The sequence below is a fragment of the Mauremys reevesii genome, linkage group 2, assembly GCF_016161935.1.
Source record: "Mauremys reevesii isolate NIE-2019 linkage group 2, ASM1616193v1, whole genome shotgun sequence".
Taxonomy (NCBI): Eukaryota; Metazoa; Chordata; order Testudines; family Geoemydidae; genus Mauremys; species Mauremys reevesii.
The window spans coordinates 25,056,128-25,076,385 of NC_052624.1; the positions used below are offsets into that span (position 1 = coordinate 25,056,128).

At 39.0% G+C, this 20,258-nt stretch overlaps 1 protein-coding gene across 9 annotated transcripts in view; it reads left to right on the forward strand.

Annotated features, from left to right (window-relative positions):
- LOC120398732 (phosphofructokinase, platelet) overlaps positions 1-20,258 on the forward strand; it is an 82,257-nt gene that overhangs the window by 33,633 nt on the left and 28,366 nt on the right. For 5 of the 9 annotated variants that reach the window (XM_039526320.1, XM_039526317.1, XM_039526319.1 and 2 more), the window contains exons 6-13: positions 1,525-1,569; positions 1,683-1,791; positions 3,501-3,596; positions 5,397-5,489; positions 6,819-6,944; positions 7,571-7,635; positions 10,870-10,939; positions 19,657-19,803. In XM_039526320.1, the coding sequence (XP_039382254.1) occupies positions 1,525-1,569; positions 1,683-1,791; positions 3,501-3,596; positions 5,397-5,489; positions 6,819-6,944; positions 7,571-7,635; positions 10,870-10,939; positions 19,657-19,803 (751 nt within the window). Of the gene's footprint in view, positions 1-1,524; positions 1,570-1,682; positions 1,792-3,500; positions 3,597-5,396; positions 5,490-6,818; positions 6,945-7,570; positions 7,636-10,869; positions 10,940-16,002; positions 16,021-19,656; positions 19,804-20,258 lie in introns of all 9 variants that reach the window. The other 4 variants (XM_039526312.1, XM_039526314.1, XM_039526311.1 and 1 more) reach the window with 1 other exon arrangement.

Below are 20,258 nucleotides of genomic sequence, written 5' to 3' on the forward strand. Positions count from 1 at the left end.
ACTGCATAGACCCAGAATTACATTGCGAGCAAAAGTTAACCTCTTACCTCTTGAATTGGTTTGTGTGTTGTGGGAGGGAATTGAGGTGAGGATGGTCTGAGAAATGGATCAAACGTGGACGGGGAGCATTTTTATGTGTGTTTTGTGTTTGTAAATTTAATCCATTTATTTTGCTAACCAGATTGAATTGTGCAAATATACTTTCTGTTTTCATTTGTAACTTTCTAATTAAAATATGAATGATGATGAAAAAAGAGGCTTATAACTTTGGGGAGAATACAATGTAATCTGGGCAATGATTGTGCAGTGGGAACCTCCATCCTAAAATGCAGCAATACCTTATTTCAGTCCTGGGTCTTTCATGATCACAGGATACAGTCAGGCTGCACTCTGTTCCAAAATCTGGGGTGCCTTTGAGATATGAACTAACGTCCATAAGGGAAAACAATGAGAGTGCACATCGGAGCAAGAGTTAAACTCAGATCTCCAGAGGCAAAAAGTTGATCTGTTAATCCAATTTCCATTTGTCCATCACCTTACTATATTCAGCATCACAAAACTTTTTAAGAGTGAAATTCACTCCTGTACAGAGCAGCACAAGGCCCTGTGCACTAATTAAATCCCTCTTCGGCACAGAGTCCTGGTGGTGGTTCTCTGCACAGGGATCACCCTAAGGAAACTGGAGCTCTGGAAAAGACTTTTCTGAACTGGTGAGAAAAGATACATAGTTACAGCTCAGCTATGTTGTCACTTTGACTGATATTTCTCACTTTGTCAGACAAGTAGGCAAGAATATACAGAAGGCAAAAGTATACTAACTTTAGCCAAAGGGGCAGGTGCACTAAAGCTTGGCTTTCTTTTTTAGTATCTCCTACTTATGCATTGGTATTCCGTGCTACAGAAATACATTTGAAAAAACATAGATACTTGATTCAGTTTCACTCTTGACAAATAAAGCAATGACCATGCTGGTTTTACAGTTAGCCTGGTAATCAATGGAATTATTAAAAGCCAAATGGTTACAATCCCTGAAGTGACACTACTGTGATCGATGGATTAAATATTCTTTCACCCTTTATTTATTTTTATTTTTTATGCAAAGTTTTGGTCTCTTACAAAAATAAATCAATATATTTTAGAGCAACACTACAATAAAAAAACTGGTTTGCGTGTACAGTGGCTGAAAAATAATTAAAGAAATATTTATTGCATTGCGCTGAAACCTTAGCCCCCTCCCCCTCTCCTGTTGCTCCTTGTAGTCACTAGTCATTCTGTATATTCCTTACTGAGCACAGCTTGTATCTGGATAATATCTGGGTGTGAAAAGTTTTAAAAAGGGTACAGTATTGAGCACTCAAGGACTAATTCCTCCCTCCCCCCATCAGGCAAGTGATTATACTTTTATACTTATACTGTGTTATTCTTGGTGTAAGGGACTGATCCCAGCTCCCATTGACTTCAGTGGGATTTGGATTGGGTCTTTCAATTGCAATGATGTTGTTGATCTCTCTTGTCATTTTATAGCCATCAGAGGACCTTTGTCCTAGAAGTTATGGGAAGACACTGTGGGTATGTACTGTTCTCACAAGTTTGTGTCTAGTAAAATTTAGTTATAAATAAAACCTAAGTTTTGAAGGTTAATTGTCTTTTTAATTGTGTTTTTCTTAATGTGTGCTTACTAGGTATCTAGCTCTTGTTAGTGCATTAGCTTGTGGTGCGGATTGGGTATTTATTCCGGAATACCCCCCAGAAGAAGGATGGGAGGATCAGATGTGTGTTAAACTTTCTGAGGTAATCTGTAACTGCATCATGAACATTGTGTATGCCATGTGACACTCACATCTGAAAAGTGGTGCCTAGCAACACAAATGATATGGACCAAATCCTGTCCAGTAGGATTCAATCAAATTTTTGCTATTGATTTCAGTGGTAGAACTATTTAGTCCTAAATGCCTCTATTCCTGCATTCTCCAGCTGTTTGAAGCACAGTTAGATTCCCTCTAGGGCTGCCATACGTCCCACAAACATAGCCAGGGGCGGCTCTAGACACCAGCGCGCCAAGCAGGCGCTTGGGGCGGCCGTTTCCCGGGGGGCGGCATTTGGCTCCGGTGGAGCTCCCGCCGGCATGCCTGCGGCAGGTCCACCGGAGCCCGGGACGAGCGGACCTGCCGCAGGCATGACTGCGGCGGGTCCCGTCTTCCCGCGGCTCCGGTTGAGCTCCCGCAGGCATGACTGCGGCAGGTCCGCCGCCCCGGGCTCCGTGGACCTGCCGCAGGCATGCCGGCAGGAGCTCAACCGGAGCCGCGGGAAGAGGGGACCCGCCGCGGGACCGGGGAAGGGCGGCGCAGCGCTCCGCGCTGCTTGGGGCAGCCCGATTTCTAGAGCCGCCCCTGAACATAGCCATAGTGGATCTGTTTTCTGGTTTGTCATTTTGCCCCGGAAACTTTTCTACATGTGTATTATTTCAAAGAGCATTGACATAATCTAGTATAAAAGCGGAATTATGTGAGCGCTTTCAGACATATAGTAGAGCATTAGCATATGGACAGCATACACTACAAAACTTAACAAAACTAGGATAGTATTCCTCTCTCTTTGAAATCACCAGTTTAGCCAGTAGAGCATTTTTAAAGGGAAGAAATTTCCAGCAATTAACTGTTTTCTTTGCTGGTATTAGAAGCATATAAAGCAGATTAACTCTGAAATCTTGAAAGGAAAATAAAACCACTTCTTCTACAAGGCTTGTAAAAGTAAGAATGAAAAATACCAGATTAAGTATATTTGTAGTAGTAAGAATCTAAACTGATGCATTCCTCTTGGTCTCCCAGTGTGTTTTCTTTTTGTGTGAGTCTCCGGGAGTGAAAGATCTCCAGGATATGGAGCAGTGTTGAAATGTATGTCCTGTACAGCACAGCACATTTTGACAACACTAAGTTAATAACCAGGCAAATAAAGTAGAACCTCAGAGTTACAAACTGACCAGTCAACCACACACCTCATTTGGAACTGAAGTACACACTCAGGCAGCAGCAGAACAAAAAAACAAAAAGCAAATACAGTACAGTACTGTGTAAAATGTAAACTACTAAAAAATAAAGGGAAAGTTTAACAAAGTTTGACAAGGTAAAGAAACTGTTTCTGTGCTTGTTTCATTTAGATGGTTTAAAAGCAGTATTTTTCTTCTGCATAGTAAAGTTTCAAAGCGGTATTAAGTCAATGTTCAGTTGTAAACTTTTGAAAGAACAATCATAATGTTTTGTTCAGAATTATGAACTTCCATTCCTGAGGTGTTTGTAACTCTGAGGTTCTACTGTATACAAATGTCTCTCTCTCCTTTTCGATTGGTTTAGTTGAGCTACAAATATCTTTGGTAAATTATCCAAAGGAAAAGATTCTAGTCACTGGAGTTTAATATACAGTAGTTTGCTTTCAAAACTCTTTTTTAATGGCATATCTTGTTTCAGGCCTTTTTTCAATATCCAACGTTTTTCTTCTCATAGAACCGTGCACGAAAGAAAAGGCTGAATATCATAATTGTGGCAGAAGGTGCCATTGATTCTCACAACAAACCTATAACTTCGGAAAAGGTTAAGGATGTAAGTATCGAACCTCTTTGTAATGCAGTTTCTGCTGTGGCTATAATTTAGTGTAGTTCCCTTTCCACTGCTAAAACTAGAATTTCCACAGGTGTTCTGGTAAAACAGCCTTTTACAGTACTTGCCAGTTGCATTTTTATGCTTCTGCTTTGTGGACTTAATCCAGAGCTCATTGAGGTAAAGGGGAATCTTTCAATTAGTTTCAATGAATTTTGGATTGGGACCTATTTTTTTGTTAAATTAGAGGGCAGTCAGTGAAGTGATATTTTTAGAGACTTGATCTCTAGGAGATCTGCTTAAATTTGTCTCAGATCATTAATTATTATATGATGGTATCTGGTGGTCCTTGGGGAAATTAAGTGATGGTCTGTCAAGTTCCTGCTGGACTAATGATGTCCTTATCGTCACAATTTACCAGTAAAGGAAACATTTGGGGAAAATCTCACCAAGGCCAAGGATTAAATAGGCACTGAGAGTGGAATTACCCTCTCATGCTTGGAAATGGTCCTTTTTGGAAACGAGTTTTGAAACACATTCATTGACAGAATGGTGCCGGGGAAACTTGAGCTGACACTGCTCGTGCTTCACCTGTTCTGTGATTACAGCACTTTGTTCTCCATAGCTATCAGTCTGGCACTTTTCAGGAGCACTAAAATAATGAAGTAGTCGTTGACTTATCAATATAGAATTGTACTCCATTTAAAAAACTACAAATTAGTTGCACCGATTAAAGTTTTTAAGTAAAAGTGTGCAAAATAGTTGTTACTCATCTTGTCATTTACAGAGGAAAACACTACTTGCTTGTTACACAGACTCCAGTCTGTTAAAATGCCTAGGAAGCTGTAAATAACAGGAATGTAACTCTTTGGGAGAGAGAGTAAGGTGTTTAGACATCTCCTTGCTGGCCTTGTAGGAGAGGGGAAAGTATGCAGTACTTATTTCTGTTTGCTTACATCCTAACCTTGTTCTGTAACAGAGGAGATTTTGATGAATGTTCCTATTTTAGTGATCCTGGACTTGTACTTTACTTATGAATAAATAGACTGAAAAGAAAATGTAGCTGGAGACAGTAAATAACTGCATATGTTTTTCTTTTGTGCCTCTTTGTGCACTTTTTTCAGTATAAAATTATTTCATTCGCTATGATTTTTCCTAATAAAAACATCAGGCTATTAAACTGGACAAATTTTACTGTTACTGAAAGGGATAAAACCAACATTTTTAATTTGGGGGAGCCCAAAATTTCTGGAACAAATCATTACACCTCCTTTTGTTCATGGACATCAGCCAAAGGCAGTGAATCAGAAAATCTGTATAAGGCTAAATGCCTTCACTGGGGCTTTAATTGCACAATTACTCCAAGATATTTAGTATTGTATATTTATAAGATGGTTATAAAGAAACCCTATTGCAGTAGATTATTTTTTCCAGACTCCTAATTGTGATGTTTAAACCTTTTTTATAAGGTTAAGGACTGTTTTCCTAAGTGCTCATTTATTATTAAATAAATGACATCAGTATGTCTCTCTCTACTTAAAGCATTGTAGCCAAAACAACTTCTTTACCATTATAAAACTGAACATTCCTTCCTTCACAGTAGGAGTCTGGAGATTAGTTTTCCTAACCTAGACGCAAAGAGACTTACGTAAATTCCTTAGTTGTGTCACCATTGTTGACGTGTGAACTTTTATATTATATACAGTATAATATTACAGTATTCCCAATATGTGCACACTATATAACTGCCCTAGTAACGCTGGTATTTTATATTTCTCATTTACGCTTTGAAATTCTTTGTAGCTTGTGGTTCAGCAGCTGGGATTTGACACTCGTGTGACTATCCTGGGTCATGTTCAAAGAGGTGGTACTCCTTCAGCTTTTGATAGAATTTTGGTGAGTGAACCTCTGGTGATAACGTGTGTCTGTCTGCAAACCTGGAAGAGTGCACGTTGCAACAGTATTAGCAATGTGCTTCCACTTAGGCATATATTTTCATTCTAGAATTTTGAATCATTTATAAAAATCAATTAATACCCTCAATACTTTCGTGAAGTAGCCAAATATAATTATTGTCCCCAACTCAAGCAACAGAATAGTAATGCGGTTTGCCCCAGGCAACATACAGAGACTGTGGCAGAGCCAGGTTTAGCACTCAGTAACTACTGGCTCCTAACTCCTTGTTGATTCCATTGCTGCCTCTCTATAGGAGGGCAATTTAATCTACAATTGGAGAATCACATCAAATCCAAATCAGTCCACTGAAATCGATACTTATGCGCGTAATTTTTTTCTGGTTAGGGGCCACCTTCTATTCTGCTATTTTAGGCATCGCCCTAAATGGACAAAAGAACTGGGAGTTACACAAAAATATGGATTATGTACAGTAAAACCCTATACACATGCATATTAATCGCCTAGAATTGGGGTGACAAAGTGTAAGACCTTGTCTCCACTAGGGACTGTTTGCTGGTATAGCTATAGCAGTATAGCCATATGGACAAACTCTCCTAGCATAGACACAGCTTATATGGTAAAAAAAAGTGCCCTTGCAAGTATAGTTTATACTAGTTCCCCCAAATGAAATAAGCATTGCTGGTTAAAGAGTATTTTTGCCAGTACAACTACAACTACACTAGGGGTAGTGCTGGTATATAAATGTTATAAAAATAATCACACTACACAGAAGCATTACTATACTGGCAAAAGTTTCTAGTGTACACCTGGCTTTAGACTGCCTTGCACATCCTTGCAGTGCTGCATATCAAATCACCAACTTAAAGTAATGAAAGATATAGTTTGTGGATTTGCGGAGAGCATGTTATACATGCTCAGTTACTACTGATAGGTGCTGTATGTGCTGTATATGGGGGCCATATAAGTAGGTGGGGAGATTTAAAAAAGAATGACCTTGACTATAATGTATTTATTAATAATCATATTTACTAGTAATCCTATTTCCTTTAGAAGAGCTCTGATCAAAACCTGACTGTGCAGTGGGCTTGACAAGCCAGCCATGAGAGCAGTCTTACTTGTCTTGTGGGTCACAGTACACTAAACATAACCAGCTGTGATCACAGTTATCAAAGAGTGATTGTTTTAACGATGTAAAGAGAAATCTCGGGTACTTCCCTGTTTCTGTGGTGGGAGCCAACTAATTTACTCCTTTTAATACTGAGTGCATCCCCAAATACAGAGACATCTCTCTATATATTTTATTTTCAGGCAAGCCGTATGGGCGTGGAAGCTGTCCTGGCCCTTCTAGAGGCTACACCAGATACCCCTGCTTGTGTTGTGTCCCTGTCTGGGAACCAAGCTGTCCGTCTGCCTTTAATGGAGTGTGTGCAGATGGTGAGTTCCGGGAGAAGAGCCAGTTTAAACTTATTCATTAACTATAACAAAGTGCTCTAACAATCAATGGTCTGTTATTAGTTATAACACATGAATGGAACACTTAACTTGGTAATAATGATCTATTCTTCTGTCTTTGCTGTGTGTAATTACTATGCAGTTGTTTTAGGATAATCACTGATAAATGCTGTCCAACAAAGAAACATTGCTGCTTTTTTTCAGATTTGGAAACCGGTATTGTTTTTCAGTTTCATCTGAATCTTTCATTTTGCACCTTGTCTCTTTGATTACAAAATCTCCATCCATTATAGCTCATTTGCATTAATCTGGTTTCCTCCTCCAAAATTATTCAGTGTTCATCCCAATTTAAATTAAAAAATTCTCCTTCTGTGGCTCTTTTAGGTGCCAATCTTCTCTCTCCCACCCTCAAACCTGGTTGTCCTCTATAGAAATGGTAAGAAAAATATAAAAATGCCAGTGTGATGCAGGTCACAACAGACAACAAATCAAACAACAGATTGTCCTTCCAGGATTCCAAATAGCAGTGCTGTTTCAGAACAGATCCATTTACAGTACAGTCCTTAGTTTACTAACCTTTTATTCTATTCTTTTCATTAATTTTTAAGACTCAAGAAGTACAGAAAGCAATGGATGAAAGAAAGTTTTGTGAGGCTGTGAGACTTCGTGGAAGGTACAACACATCAAATCACACCCATCTATCTGCTTTAGTAGATACTGAACTGTTTTGCCTTCCCGTTAATGTTCCGGGGCCTGGGGATGCTCATGCATTATTCTGCATAACTATCCACTCCCCTTCCTCCTGCACCTCAGCTTAATGCTTTGCTGAAATATAGGCAAGAGTTCAGTCTTTACAGGATTTTTCAGAAAGCATTACACAGAGTTAAACCTCAGGACTATTGTATGCAAGACTCTGCTAAATAGATGGTAATATTCCCCAATCAATTTCAAAGAGAGCACCACACTTTCTTAGTTAAGCAAACATTTAATGCGCACAAAACACACTTGAAATAGGATAAAATGTGATAAATAGTATTTGGAATACTATGAATAACTTTTAAGCAAAATCTCTAGGACAGTAAATTTGCTGGCGTTCCTTATACAGACCTTCCCCCTTTTGTTTCTGTTACAAACATTCAAATATAAGGTTTCAGCATAACATTTTCTGTTCGTTCGCACACACATCAAAACACATTCTGCTCTGATCTTCTCTCAGAGATGATTTTCCAGTCTTTATGGTGTGACTATGGTATGTTGTGTGTGTCACCTGGACTCTGCAGAGCATGAGAAATAGCAGCATCTCAGTCCTTTAAAACACTTCTGAACCCTGTCAGCAAACAAACGGTCCGTGGATCTCCACAGCTAGCAGGAGTGCAGCCCTCAGGTTAGCAGCTGACCAGTCCTCTCAGTCGTTGGTGAAACAGTATCTTGTATCCAAAGTGGCACAGGGATTGGGACTCAGTCCACATGGCAGATGCATCACTTGGTCCTGTGTCAATCAGCCACTGAGTCCACAGCGCGTCTTTAACTCCTAAGTCCAGAGGGTGACTAGAGTATGACCTGCCCAGTTGGTTGCCCACAATGAGAACTTCCTACAGAGCCTCAGAACCAGCTACTGAGCATGTTAGTTTAACTCCCACACCCTGGTCTACAGTTTCTATGCCCTTCTAGCTGAATTGCCCTGTCCTGCTCTCTGCATGTGTGCAGAGACAGAATATCCAGCTAAGATCTAGGTCTCTTCTCCACTGCTTTTCTTCCCCTCCTAAGAGAAACAAAGTCAAATGCTGCAGTACCAGGCATGTGGGTTACAATAACACTGGCTATTTTATTTTAAACAATGTAGTTAATTATATTTCCAGTAACAGTGGTAGAGGAGGTTTCAGAGGTTTCCTAGAAAGGACAGTAATAAAAGTTGATATTCCTATAATTTTCAAAGACAGGAAACAATAATTAACTGCAGGTTGCTTTAAGACTTTAACATAGACTTTGATCCTGATGTAAGTCTACAGTTCAAGCAGGAATGAGTCAACAGGATTGTTTGTCTGAGGTGACTGATAATGCTAATGACTGAATGCATAAAATTTGGAACCAAGTACATAGTGTATTAGTGTGGGCAGGCCTACTAAAGGTGGCCGTTTTATAAGCACTGCATTAGATCACTGTGAAAACAGTGAAACTCTATTAAGTATTTGTGAAAGTTAGTATGAGAGAAACAAATCAATTATTGCTTCAAGTTGTTTAATGACAAAACACATTCTTCCCTATCTGTAATACTACTTTGCCTGTTAAATTTTAGAGGGATTTTAGTGAGATTCTCACTGTTATTTTAAATACTTTACATTATTTTCAGAGTTCTAGATTTTTCATCTTTCCAGTTTTTAAAATGTTTTGCATCTGTGATTTAACGTTACAAACAAACAAACAAACAAACAAACAATGTGATTCCTGTTAAGTGTCTGAATTTAGAAACTCACTGTGATTTTGGTTAAAGTGGGTGAATGCTACCTGATCAAAATGTGTTTCCTTATGTAACTCAGTATATTCTCTTGTAAATTTATATATAATGAAGATAAGCACTTTAGAGAGTAAGATATAGTCATTATCATCTTTAATACTTGTTGATAGTTTTTGTAAATAAATAGTATTACCACAGTATACTCCCTAGGCGTTCCCCATATTAAGTCATATTAACTTCTGGTAGTTGCAAAGATAATGTTGTAAAGTTTTTAAGGTCAGCAACTGTAACTTGAGTTGCTGTCTTTGGTATTATTTACTCTTTAGTTTTAATAATGTTGCCCTTTTGATCTGAGCAGCTAGTCAGTTTGGGGCCTGTGGATGTTCCAGCTGGGAATAGAATTCATGGTAGAAAGGTATTACTTTGATGTAGTTTTGGTTATTTACAAAGAACCTACAAGATCCTGTGTCTTTGAATGCAAAAGGAATCAGATAGCCAAAAACAGCTTCTTTTGCTCACAGCACGAAGAGCATGTTAGTCAGCCTGCATCCCTGACCCCAAACCTTCTCCTCAGATTTCTTCCAGGGTTGGGGACAGTGCTTTCAGCTGCTCCGTTAGGCTGTATCTCTCTGAAAGCAATACTCAGAAAAAGCTCTTGGGCAGGTTCAGACACTCCTTTTGTCTTAGTTGGGGCTTATGTTTACAGTTATGTTTACTGAAGGGTGAGTTCATACCTATCAGTCTCAATCCCATAACAAAATTTCACCCAGCTCAGAAGAATAACTTCTGCTGAAGAATGTGCATCTCCTAAACTAAAATCCTTAGTTTCCTTTTCTCTTCCGCAGACTAGAAATGGTCATTGCCTAGTCAATGGCACTTCCTGAACCAGCTTAATTGCTGTAAGTTTGAATCTTGCCATTCAGTTTTTGTGAGGCAACCTTGCACCCTCATTCATGTCAGTTAGGGGTAAAAGTGAAGCTTCCTGTTGCCACTTTCTTGTAGAAAATGTAATAGTGTTTGGGGTTAAATTTTCTCCTCTCTGGTATGACAGTTAAGTCTGGCTATCCTGCTGCTTTCCATACTTGCATATTCAGGGCTAAAAGTGAATAGCAATAGGAGAATGATCCTCCTTCCATCACTAAAAGGATCACTTCTGATTGTAAAAAAATTATGACCCTGTATGTGCTTTTAGCAGGGACCTTGTCCGATACCAGCAGGTAATGAGAACAATATTAACAGCCCCTTTCATCTTTCTAAATCATCTCTGTAAAATCAGAACTCTGGTTTTTGGGGTCTATAATGTGTGTGGCTTCTATTTGGGATGCAAAGTGCCAAATTTAGCAACTTGTCAAACCACATAGGTAAAGAGATCCTTATTAGTTACAAAAACACATATTTTCTTTCAAAACATTTAAAAACTACATAATGAAAACATTATTTTTCCTTCTTTAGGAGCTTTGAAAACAACCTTAACACCTACAAATTATTGTCTCACAGAAAACCAGATACAGAACTTCCAAAGGTAAGTTATACGGAATGAATAATTAAATGAGCCATTCTGTTTTTCTGTCTAGTGCACAGAATAATTTTTGTCTGGAATATTTTAACAAAGAAATCTTAAAACAATATTTTCAGTTTGGAATTTAACAACTGTTTCTCTAAAAATAATCTTGTACTGTATTTGATATAATTAAAATAAAAACTTTAGTGAAAGATAGAGGCTTGGTAGGAGACACTTTGATTCTCATCATAAAATTGGTATAGAGTAATAGTCTTCTAAAGCCAAGTAATATTCTTCCTAGGAAATTCCTTTCTAAGGGTATGTCTACACTATGGGATTATTCCGATTTTACAGAAGCCAGTTTTTTAAAACAGATTGTATAAAGTCGAGTGCACGTGGCCACACTAAGAACATTAATTCGGCGGTGTACGTCCATGTACCGAGGCTAGCGTCGATTTCCGGAGCGTTGCACTGTGGGTAGCTATCCCATAGCTATCCCATAGTTCCCGCAGTCTCCCCCACCCATTGGAATTCTGGGTTGAGATCCCAATGCATGATGGGGCAAAAACAGTGTCGCGGGTGATTCTGGGTAAATGTCGTCACTCAATCCTTCCTCCGTGAAAGCAACGGCAGACAATCATTTTGCGCCCTTTTTCACCTGGATTGCCCTGGCAGACGCCATAGCATGGCAACCATGGAGCTTGTTTTGCCTTTTGTCACTGTCACCGTATGTGTACTGGATGCTGCTGACAGAGGCGGTACTGCAGTGCTACACAGCAGCATTCATTTGCCTTTGCAAGGTAGCAGAGACGATTACCATCCCTATTGCACCGTCTGCCATTGTAAATTGGCGATGAGATGATGGTTATCAGTCATTTTGCACCGTTTGCATTTGGAAATTGGCGATGACGGTTATCAATCCTTTTGTACGTCTGCTGCTGTCATGGGTGCTCCTGGCTGGCCTCGCTGAGGTCGGCCGGGGGCGCATGGACAAAAATGGGAATGACTCCCTGGGTCATTCCCTTCTTTATGTTTTGTCTAAAAATAGAGTCAGTCCTGCCTAGAATATGAGGCAAGTGTACTAGAGAACCAGAGAGCACAGCCGCTCCGTGTCGCAGCCCCAGAGATCCCGCAGAAATGATGAGCTGCATGCCATTCTAGGGGGTGCCCCTGCAACAACCCCACCCGTTGCTTCCCTCCTTCCCCAACCCTCCTGGGCTACCGTGGCAGTGTCCCCCCATTTGTGTGATGAAGTAATAAAGAATGCAGGAATAAGAAACACTGACTTTTAGTGAGATAAAATGTGGGGAAGGCAGCCTCCAGCTGCTATGATAGTCCAGGCAGGACATTAAAGGGTGGGGGGGAGAGGAGCGCAGCCTCCCGCTGCTATGATAGTCCAGGCAGTACAGAATCTTTTCTTTAGACATGAAAGGGAGGGAGCTGATGGAGCTCAGCCTCCAGCTGCTATGATGAGGACAGTTACCAAGCCTTTTGTACCATCTGCCAGGAATGACCGGGAGTCATTCCCATTTTTACCCAGGCGCCCCCGGCCAACCTCACTGAGGCCAGCCAGGAGCACTCACAGGCTGATGATGACAATGGATACCAGTCATTTTGCACCGTCTGCCACCAGGAAGGGGATGCTGGTGTTCAGCGCTGCAGCACCTCATCTACCAGCGGCATGCAGTAGACATAGGGTGACATTGAAAAAAGGCGAGAAACGATTTTTTCCCCTTTTCTTTCGGGGTGGGGGAAGGGTGTAAATTGACGACATACACCCTGAAACACCTGGGAAAATGTTTTTGACCCTTCAGGCATTTGGCGCTCAGCCAAGAATGCAAATGCTTTTTGGAGACTGCGGGGACTGTGGGATAGCTGGAGTCCTCAGTACCCCCTCCCTCCCTCCATGAGCGTCCATTTGATTCTTTGGCTTTCCGTTACGCTTCTCACGCAGCACTGTGCTGAATCCCTGCTGTGGCCTCTGTCTATCATAGCCTGGAGATTTTTCCAAATGCTTTGTCATTTCGTCTTCTGTAATGGAGCTCTGATAGAACAGATTTGTCTCCCCATACAGCGATCAGATCCAGTATCTCCCGTACGGTCCATGCTGGAGCTCTTTTTGGCTTTGGGACTGCATTGCCACCCGTGCTGATCAGAGCTCCATGCTGGGCAAACAGGAAATGAAATTCAGAAGTTCGCGGGGCTTTTCCTGTCTACCTGGCCAGTGCATCCGAGTTCAGATGGCTTTCCAGAGCGGTCACAATGATGCACTGTGGGATACCGCCCGAAAGCCAATACCGTCGATTTGCGGCCACACTAACCCTAATCCGACATGGCAATACCGATTTCAGCGCTACTCCTCTCGTCGGGGAGGAGTACAGAAATCGGTTTAAAGAGCCCTTTATATTGATATAAAGGGCCTCGTGTGGACGGGTGCAGGGTTAAATCGGTTTAACGGTGCTAAATTCGGTTTAAAACGCGTAGTGTAGACCAGGCCTAAGGAACTTATCTATCATGGGTTTATCTATGGTGCCTGTTGCTGTATATCTATGTGATAGTGCTTCGCATTATGCTACCCTATGCGGCATGGCATGGAAGGATGCAAAAGCAAAGTACTCAGACTTGAAAGAGCCTGAAAGTCTTGGTGGAAGGGGAGAGGACACTGGGTAGGAGGATTCCTCACCTCAGCATCCAACGGGCAAAACACTTGGTGAGACCTCAGTGTGGTTAGAAGGTAGAGTTGGGTCAGCAGCTGTGTATGCCACATGGGACTGATCTAACCATTCATTGTGCATAGATTAGTGGCAAAATAACCCTGATTCTCCTCTAGTTTGTGAATTGTTCATAAACCACTGTTGATTCCTACCAGTATATTCATTATTAGGAGGCTTTCACCAAACAGTTTATGTAAACAAATTTCAGCCTGTGGGCTAGTCACAGTTTGTTCATTTTGACTATTCCGTTTTCATTATTCGTGATCTGTGGTGTAGGATAAATCACCTAAATTGCCTGTTGTTTTTCCTTCTTCCTGATTGGATGAGTTATATTTTTTATGGAAGAACAATGTGAATATGACATTTTGAAAAAAAAAATCAGGTTAAACTTAGGGAACGTTCACATGCATACCAGGTGGCCACCCAGAAATGTTGTGAACAGCTAATATCATGACCTCCACATGTAGTGCAAACCAAACATGCCATTTTAGTTTGCAAAAATATTCCCATACCACATTATTGAGTGTGGTGCTCTGTTCCCCTGTAGTGGTAGCAGGGCCAAAGAGGTTGTGTCTTATACAGCCGAAGGTAACAGAAGTGAGACTTTTTGCTCAGGCAGTAGAGGCTCTATGCATTTAGAGCCAGAGGTCCCAGGTTCAAACCCCATTGCTGAGGACCCACCCCCGAGGTGTGGTGTTACAAATGCAGTTGCAGACTGCCAAACAGTGGCATCGCGTCCACAGACCAAGAAAAGTATTCTGCGTAGATGCCTTGAGATCCCCAGAATGTGAGCCAGGATTCTCCATGAATTCTTGAGCTCTGTATCATTAGCTGGCCATGCCTTCTCTGTAATGTTTACTAACCCTTCCTCCACTTAGTTTTTCTGTCATATATGTTCTGCAGTCTCAGAGCTTTGGAAACATTACATCTAGTTTTCTCTCTGCATGAAATGTGTGATTAGGCTCTTGAACCCTTAATGCTGCTAGATTTGTAGTTGTGCTTCCTTTCTTTCCCTCTTCCACTGAATTGGGTTTAGTTAGCCTGTTAGGTTTTTCTTCTGAGAAAGCTATGGATTTTATATTTTTAAGTTTGATCACAGGTCTCTTTATTTTACAAAAGGAAAATTCCAAACTTTCCATAGTCTTTGGAAAAATGGAATTGCTAGAGTATAAACTTTCTGTCTTAGATTTATTGCCATGTTCAACTACTGGCTAAGAGTTTAAACATGAATACAGAAAATATTGATTTTATATACATATATAGCAACTGAGAAAGTATGGCAACATGCAGATAGATAAAACCAGGAAGAAGTTATGCTTTAAAGGAAATCAGGCAATGAAGGAAACAAGAAATATCAAGTAGAGACCATTTTAAAACTAGAAATAAAATTGCAGGGGAAAAAAACAGGGCAGAGGAATCTTTAGGCATAAAGGCCAAGATTGTCAAAAATAGGAGCCTAAATCAGGTTCCAAAATGCATATTTAGATGCCTAAATCAGTGGTCTGATTTTCAGGAGTGCCAAGCACTTAGTAGAATCTGTTGATTATAATGAAAGCTGATGGATGATCAGCACAGCAGCTTTGAAAAAATAGGCCATTTATTTAGTACCTAAACATAGGAGTTTAGCTTTAGGCTAATATATATATATATATATATATATATATAAAATTTGGCTATAGTCTTGCTCTATATGGCATTAGTGGGCATTGTAGGTTGGCCTGTAATTGTTAGTAACTGTTAGGATTTGATCAAACAAATGTTTTTGGTTTTGTTTTGTAAGTGTTAAGAGGTTTTAGATTTAAACTGTTCAGGTGCTTGGCAGTTTAAAAATATCCAGAAAACTGCTTTTCACTAAAGAGAAAACGTGTAAATGAACTGTTGATATACTGTGTCACAGGAGTTTATATAATTATCGTTGTCTAAAAGCAAACACACATAGAAAACTAGTCAAACTTACTGAGGGAAAAAGACAAGAACAGGGTGGAATGGAAGAAGCAAGAGTAGAAAAGCCAAGAATATAATAATGTAGTGACCTATTACAGAAAGAAAAATAACTTAAAAAATCTATGGTAAGATAAAAATCCTCAGCTGGTATAAATCAGCATTGCTCCGTATACTAGGTAAGGGAATCACCCATAGTATTCTAGTGCAAAATAAATAAACAAACATTTTTCAGTGTCTAAGTTTCTTGATGAAGATTTTGTTTCTTGAGTAATTTATCAAGTTTTGAGTATTAATCCATTTGTACGGCGAACTCTTGCACTGTAGGATTGTCATTACTATCTCGTTACAATCGGTAGGTTGTTAATTAGCAGAAAATGTCTGTAGGAGTAGCCTGTTACTTTAAAATCTTTCTGTTCTCTTTTACAGGACGATCTCTCATGTAGTGTACGTAATTACTTGCATAGTGATTAACCTTAGACAGCTCAGTAACCTTTGTAGGTTTTGAGAGTATGTTTTAGTTTTGCATGGTAATGAGATTTTATTTGGCTTTTTTTTTTTTTTTTAATTATTTTACACTTGTGCTCAACAGCTGGATGGTAGAATTTTCAGGACCTGTGCTTCAGTTTTGCCACAGATTTATTTATATCAAGCCTTTTTCACCCAAAACTCCCTGAATTTTAGAATTTGTGTAATAACTCTAAAATGAAACTTAAATTGATTTCTGTAAAATGAAGATTTCATAATGTACTGATAACCATTTTCTCAGTAGAAATTTTTAATGCTTATCCTATTGTGGCATGTTTATCCCAAGCCATACCATGTGTATTGACAGAGGGTTATAAAAGGCAGGGGGCCCAATCCTGCAAACTCAAGTAGACTACTTGCATGAGTTAAGGGCCCAATGCTGAAAATTGTAATATTGGTATAAAATACTAATGAAGAACAAAGAGGTCAATGGAGAATAAAAGCAAAGAGCATGAGATCTGTAGATGTCTGAATTACCATAGTGTTATCATAGTTTAATAACTTAATGACAGTGGACTCTGAGCCCTGGGAGCAAATAAGTGTCCACCATCTAGTTCCATAGTCTAGGGTTGAGTAATGGTAAGATGATTTCTCCAGTCTATTCATTATTAGATGAATATTGAGGTGATGTCCAAGAAAAATGATCTTTTCTTTGCTATCCAAGAAGGTCAGATAATAAATTCCTCTACTAGCTATTCCAGTCTTTATCTATTAGGATGCAAAATTCTGGCAATGGGGCAACAGAAGTATCCAAATGTTACTCACCATCAGCCATATGTAAGCAAAAAGATTTAATGACCACAGCCATTCCATTTTTAGTAGCCACAATATTATGTAAGATTTACCAATACCATGTGTGAAGGCTTAGTCATCAGGCAAATTAAACGTCTCCTTGAAGGCAGAAGAAGAAAATTAATATCAATTTGCAGTACAAAACTTTTCATAAATTACTTAGCATAAAATCCTTTAGGACAGACAGTTGATACTATGTTCTTTTAAATTTGACTTGCATATAAATTAACAGCCCAAACTTAATATTTTGTTATAGATTCTTAATAAATAAAAGCATACACATGCATTCTACATACTGTATATAATAAGGCCCTGATCCAGCAAAGTCATGCCTATTTCTTGCAGAGTAAAAGTCATAGAAAGTCAGCTGTAGTACTTCAGTGCTTTGCTGGCTATGATCCCAAGTGTGCAGCAGCATAGTGTTCCTTCAGATACTGGAAAATTAGGCTCTTCACTACAGGCCAACACAGGCTGACATGCACTGTCACACTCTATGGCACAATGGCCAGGAAATAACACTGCCCAGGCAGTATTTGCATGAATACCATGATTTTTGTTCTCAACTGTTTGATTTTTAAACTCTGTAATCTTTAGAGGAAAAAACAAAAATGTTTGTTCTCTTTTGGGATTGAAAATGGAAGAATTTCCTCCTAAGTTAGGCCATTGCTATGCCAAAATCCGTGCAGAGCATTTTAATGCATGTCATTTTAATGTGGAGATGCTGCTGAATGTGATTAACAAATCGCTTAAAGCTCAATGAGTGCTGCCACACAAGCTCAGACTATTTTGCATTTTGCTTCTGCTGTTCACTAGCACTTGAATGCTTCACTCTTTCTAAATGTAAAATAACATAGTTTAACTTCTCCAGAAGGTAAGCCATGCAAAGTTTTAGTTCTATCATTATTAAGATTTTTTTGGCAGTATTAATTTCAACTGTGGAAATATGAAATCAAATTCTGTGTATTATGAATATAGACTTACTTCTTTCATTTAAAAGTAATGGGTCATATTCTTAACTGATGTAAATCAGCATGGCTTCATAGAAGTCAATGGAGCTGCACTGATTTACACTGTCTGAGGATCTGGCCCAATGTCTAATACACCTCTACCTCAATATAACGCCACCCGATATAACACAAATTTGGATATAACGCGGTAAAGCAGTGCTCCGGGGAGGTGGGGCTGTGCACGCCAGTGGATCAAAGCAAGTTCAATATAACATGGTTTCACCTATAACGCGGTAAGATTTTTTGGTTCCAAGGACAGCGTTATATCGAGGTAGAGGTGTAGTTATAGTTTAAAGATTTATTTTTTTTAGTACAACTTTCAAGGAAAATAACCAGTGATTAATTTGTAAAGAACACTTCTCCATTTCAGGTGTTGCTTGTTGTAGAGAAGGCGTGAGTTTAGTAGAGTTCTATGAACCATGGTTAAAATTAGTCTGAAAGATGTTTTGCTAATTTTTTACTCAATAACTTGACTTTTTTTACCCTCACAAACTCATTTAGACTTGTCATTACCTTTAGCACTTACAATAGAAATCAAAGCATAGAGCTGTTTCTTTAGGAAAGAATCCGTGGTCTCAGTTACACCAGGGTGAAGTAGGAGTAACTCCTTTGCAGAAAAGAATATTTGCTGTTCTAAAACTGATGTGAGGTCAGAATCGGACCCTGTCTATCTGACCTATAAATAAAAGGAACATCTTATGACAAGATTGTGTGTATTTGGTTACCTGAGGAGTACTGAATGTGCTCTCCTGTAAATCCACCTACAAACAATTGTTTTGACATATCCAAGGTAAATTCATAATTAAGCAAAGAGAGACTTTGACACTGATAAAAGCATGTGTACAAAACACAAATTACCTGATAATATTCTGTTTCCCTTCATTATTGCAGATCTTGTTTTATTAAGCACTTTTCTCTTTACAGCCCAGCTTGTTCTCTGCTCTGATCTTTAGTAAAGTCACAAACCTCTATCTGATGTTGTAGCCTTATCTGCAAAATCACTGCAATACACATGTTCATTATCCTGACTTCACTGTAGAATTAAATAGAGAGACATTCTGAATTCTGAAAGAACTCAAAACCTTTACCTAAATACTTTTAATTCCAGTCAATAGCAAACATTACTTACCCCAAAGTAGTTTGTGTTGTCTAAATCTGATCTCTGAACCATAATCCCACAGTGAAAGTCTCTTTAAGTGACTGTTGTTATGGTATCTTGCCCGCATAAGGATTTGGCAGGCATTTTAATTTGAAGCTGATGTCTTTTCTGCTCCATGAGTCAGCTGATGACACATGTTTAGTGGTTATGCCACTGGACCAAAACATGTCCCTTCCCACTCTTTGCCTTGCCTACTTTGGGTGTTTTTTGTTGCAAATTTCTGCACTGATATTCTGACACCAAGTGGATAACTGAGGTTTTTTCTGTCATTTTTTTTTACCCTGTTAGAACGAAAATACAAGATCCTGAGTGATTTGATCTTCAAGTCAAATAGCTCTTGGTCAAAACTGTTTTAAAAAAAATTAGAAAAGCTAGATTTTTTTGTTCCTTTACTGATTGTTTCTATATGGCTTTTTAAAATTTGAAGATAATGTGCTGAAACCTTTTCACCCACTTAAATCTAGAACAGTTTTTTTAAACTTTTGAAAACTGCTGTAGATCTTTTTACTGTACAGTTGCTATGTAAAATTAGAATATCTATCAGTCACTTCACTGTTGTACATTCTGTGTAACAATTGTTTTCTCTTTCTTTTGCAGACTAATTTTAATGTGGCAGTTTTAAATGTAGGTGCCCCTGCTGCTGGTATGAATGCTGCTGTCCGATCTGCAATAAGAGTTGGCATAACTGAAGGTCACAACATGTTCGCTGTCATCGATGGATTTGAAGGATTTGCTAATGGCCAGGTTAGTACAAAATGACTTCATTTAAAGTATTGTCAATTGTTTTTTTATTTTTTTTACCTTTTTGTCATATTTCTAATGGAAATACAGAAATGATTGTGATATCATTCAGTGAACTGACTCCACAAGAGGTTTTAAATTTACCTGCTTATCTATAGAAACACCTAGTTAATTCAGATTGGAGCTGTATACTTTATTACCAACAAAAATTTATAAATACATAGATCATGTCACCTTTCCTATTGCTAAGCACTTGCTATAGAGACTAAGGATGTCTTGATGCAATATAGAGGTGCTAAATACCAGCAGCGGGATTCCCTTACAGCCCAGAACCAGTTAAGCTATGCATTAATACTCAGTTTGAGATTATTTGTTAAATTGTTAAACACCAATAATGTGTGTAGTGCTATACTGAACAGAAAAATAGTCTCTTTCCTGAGCTGGTGCTATTTCAGAAG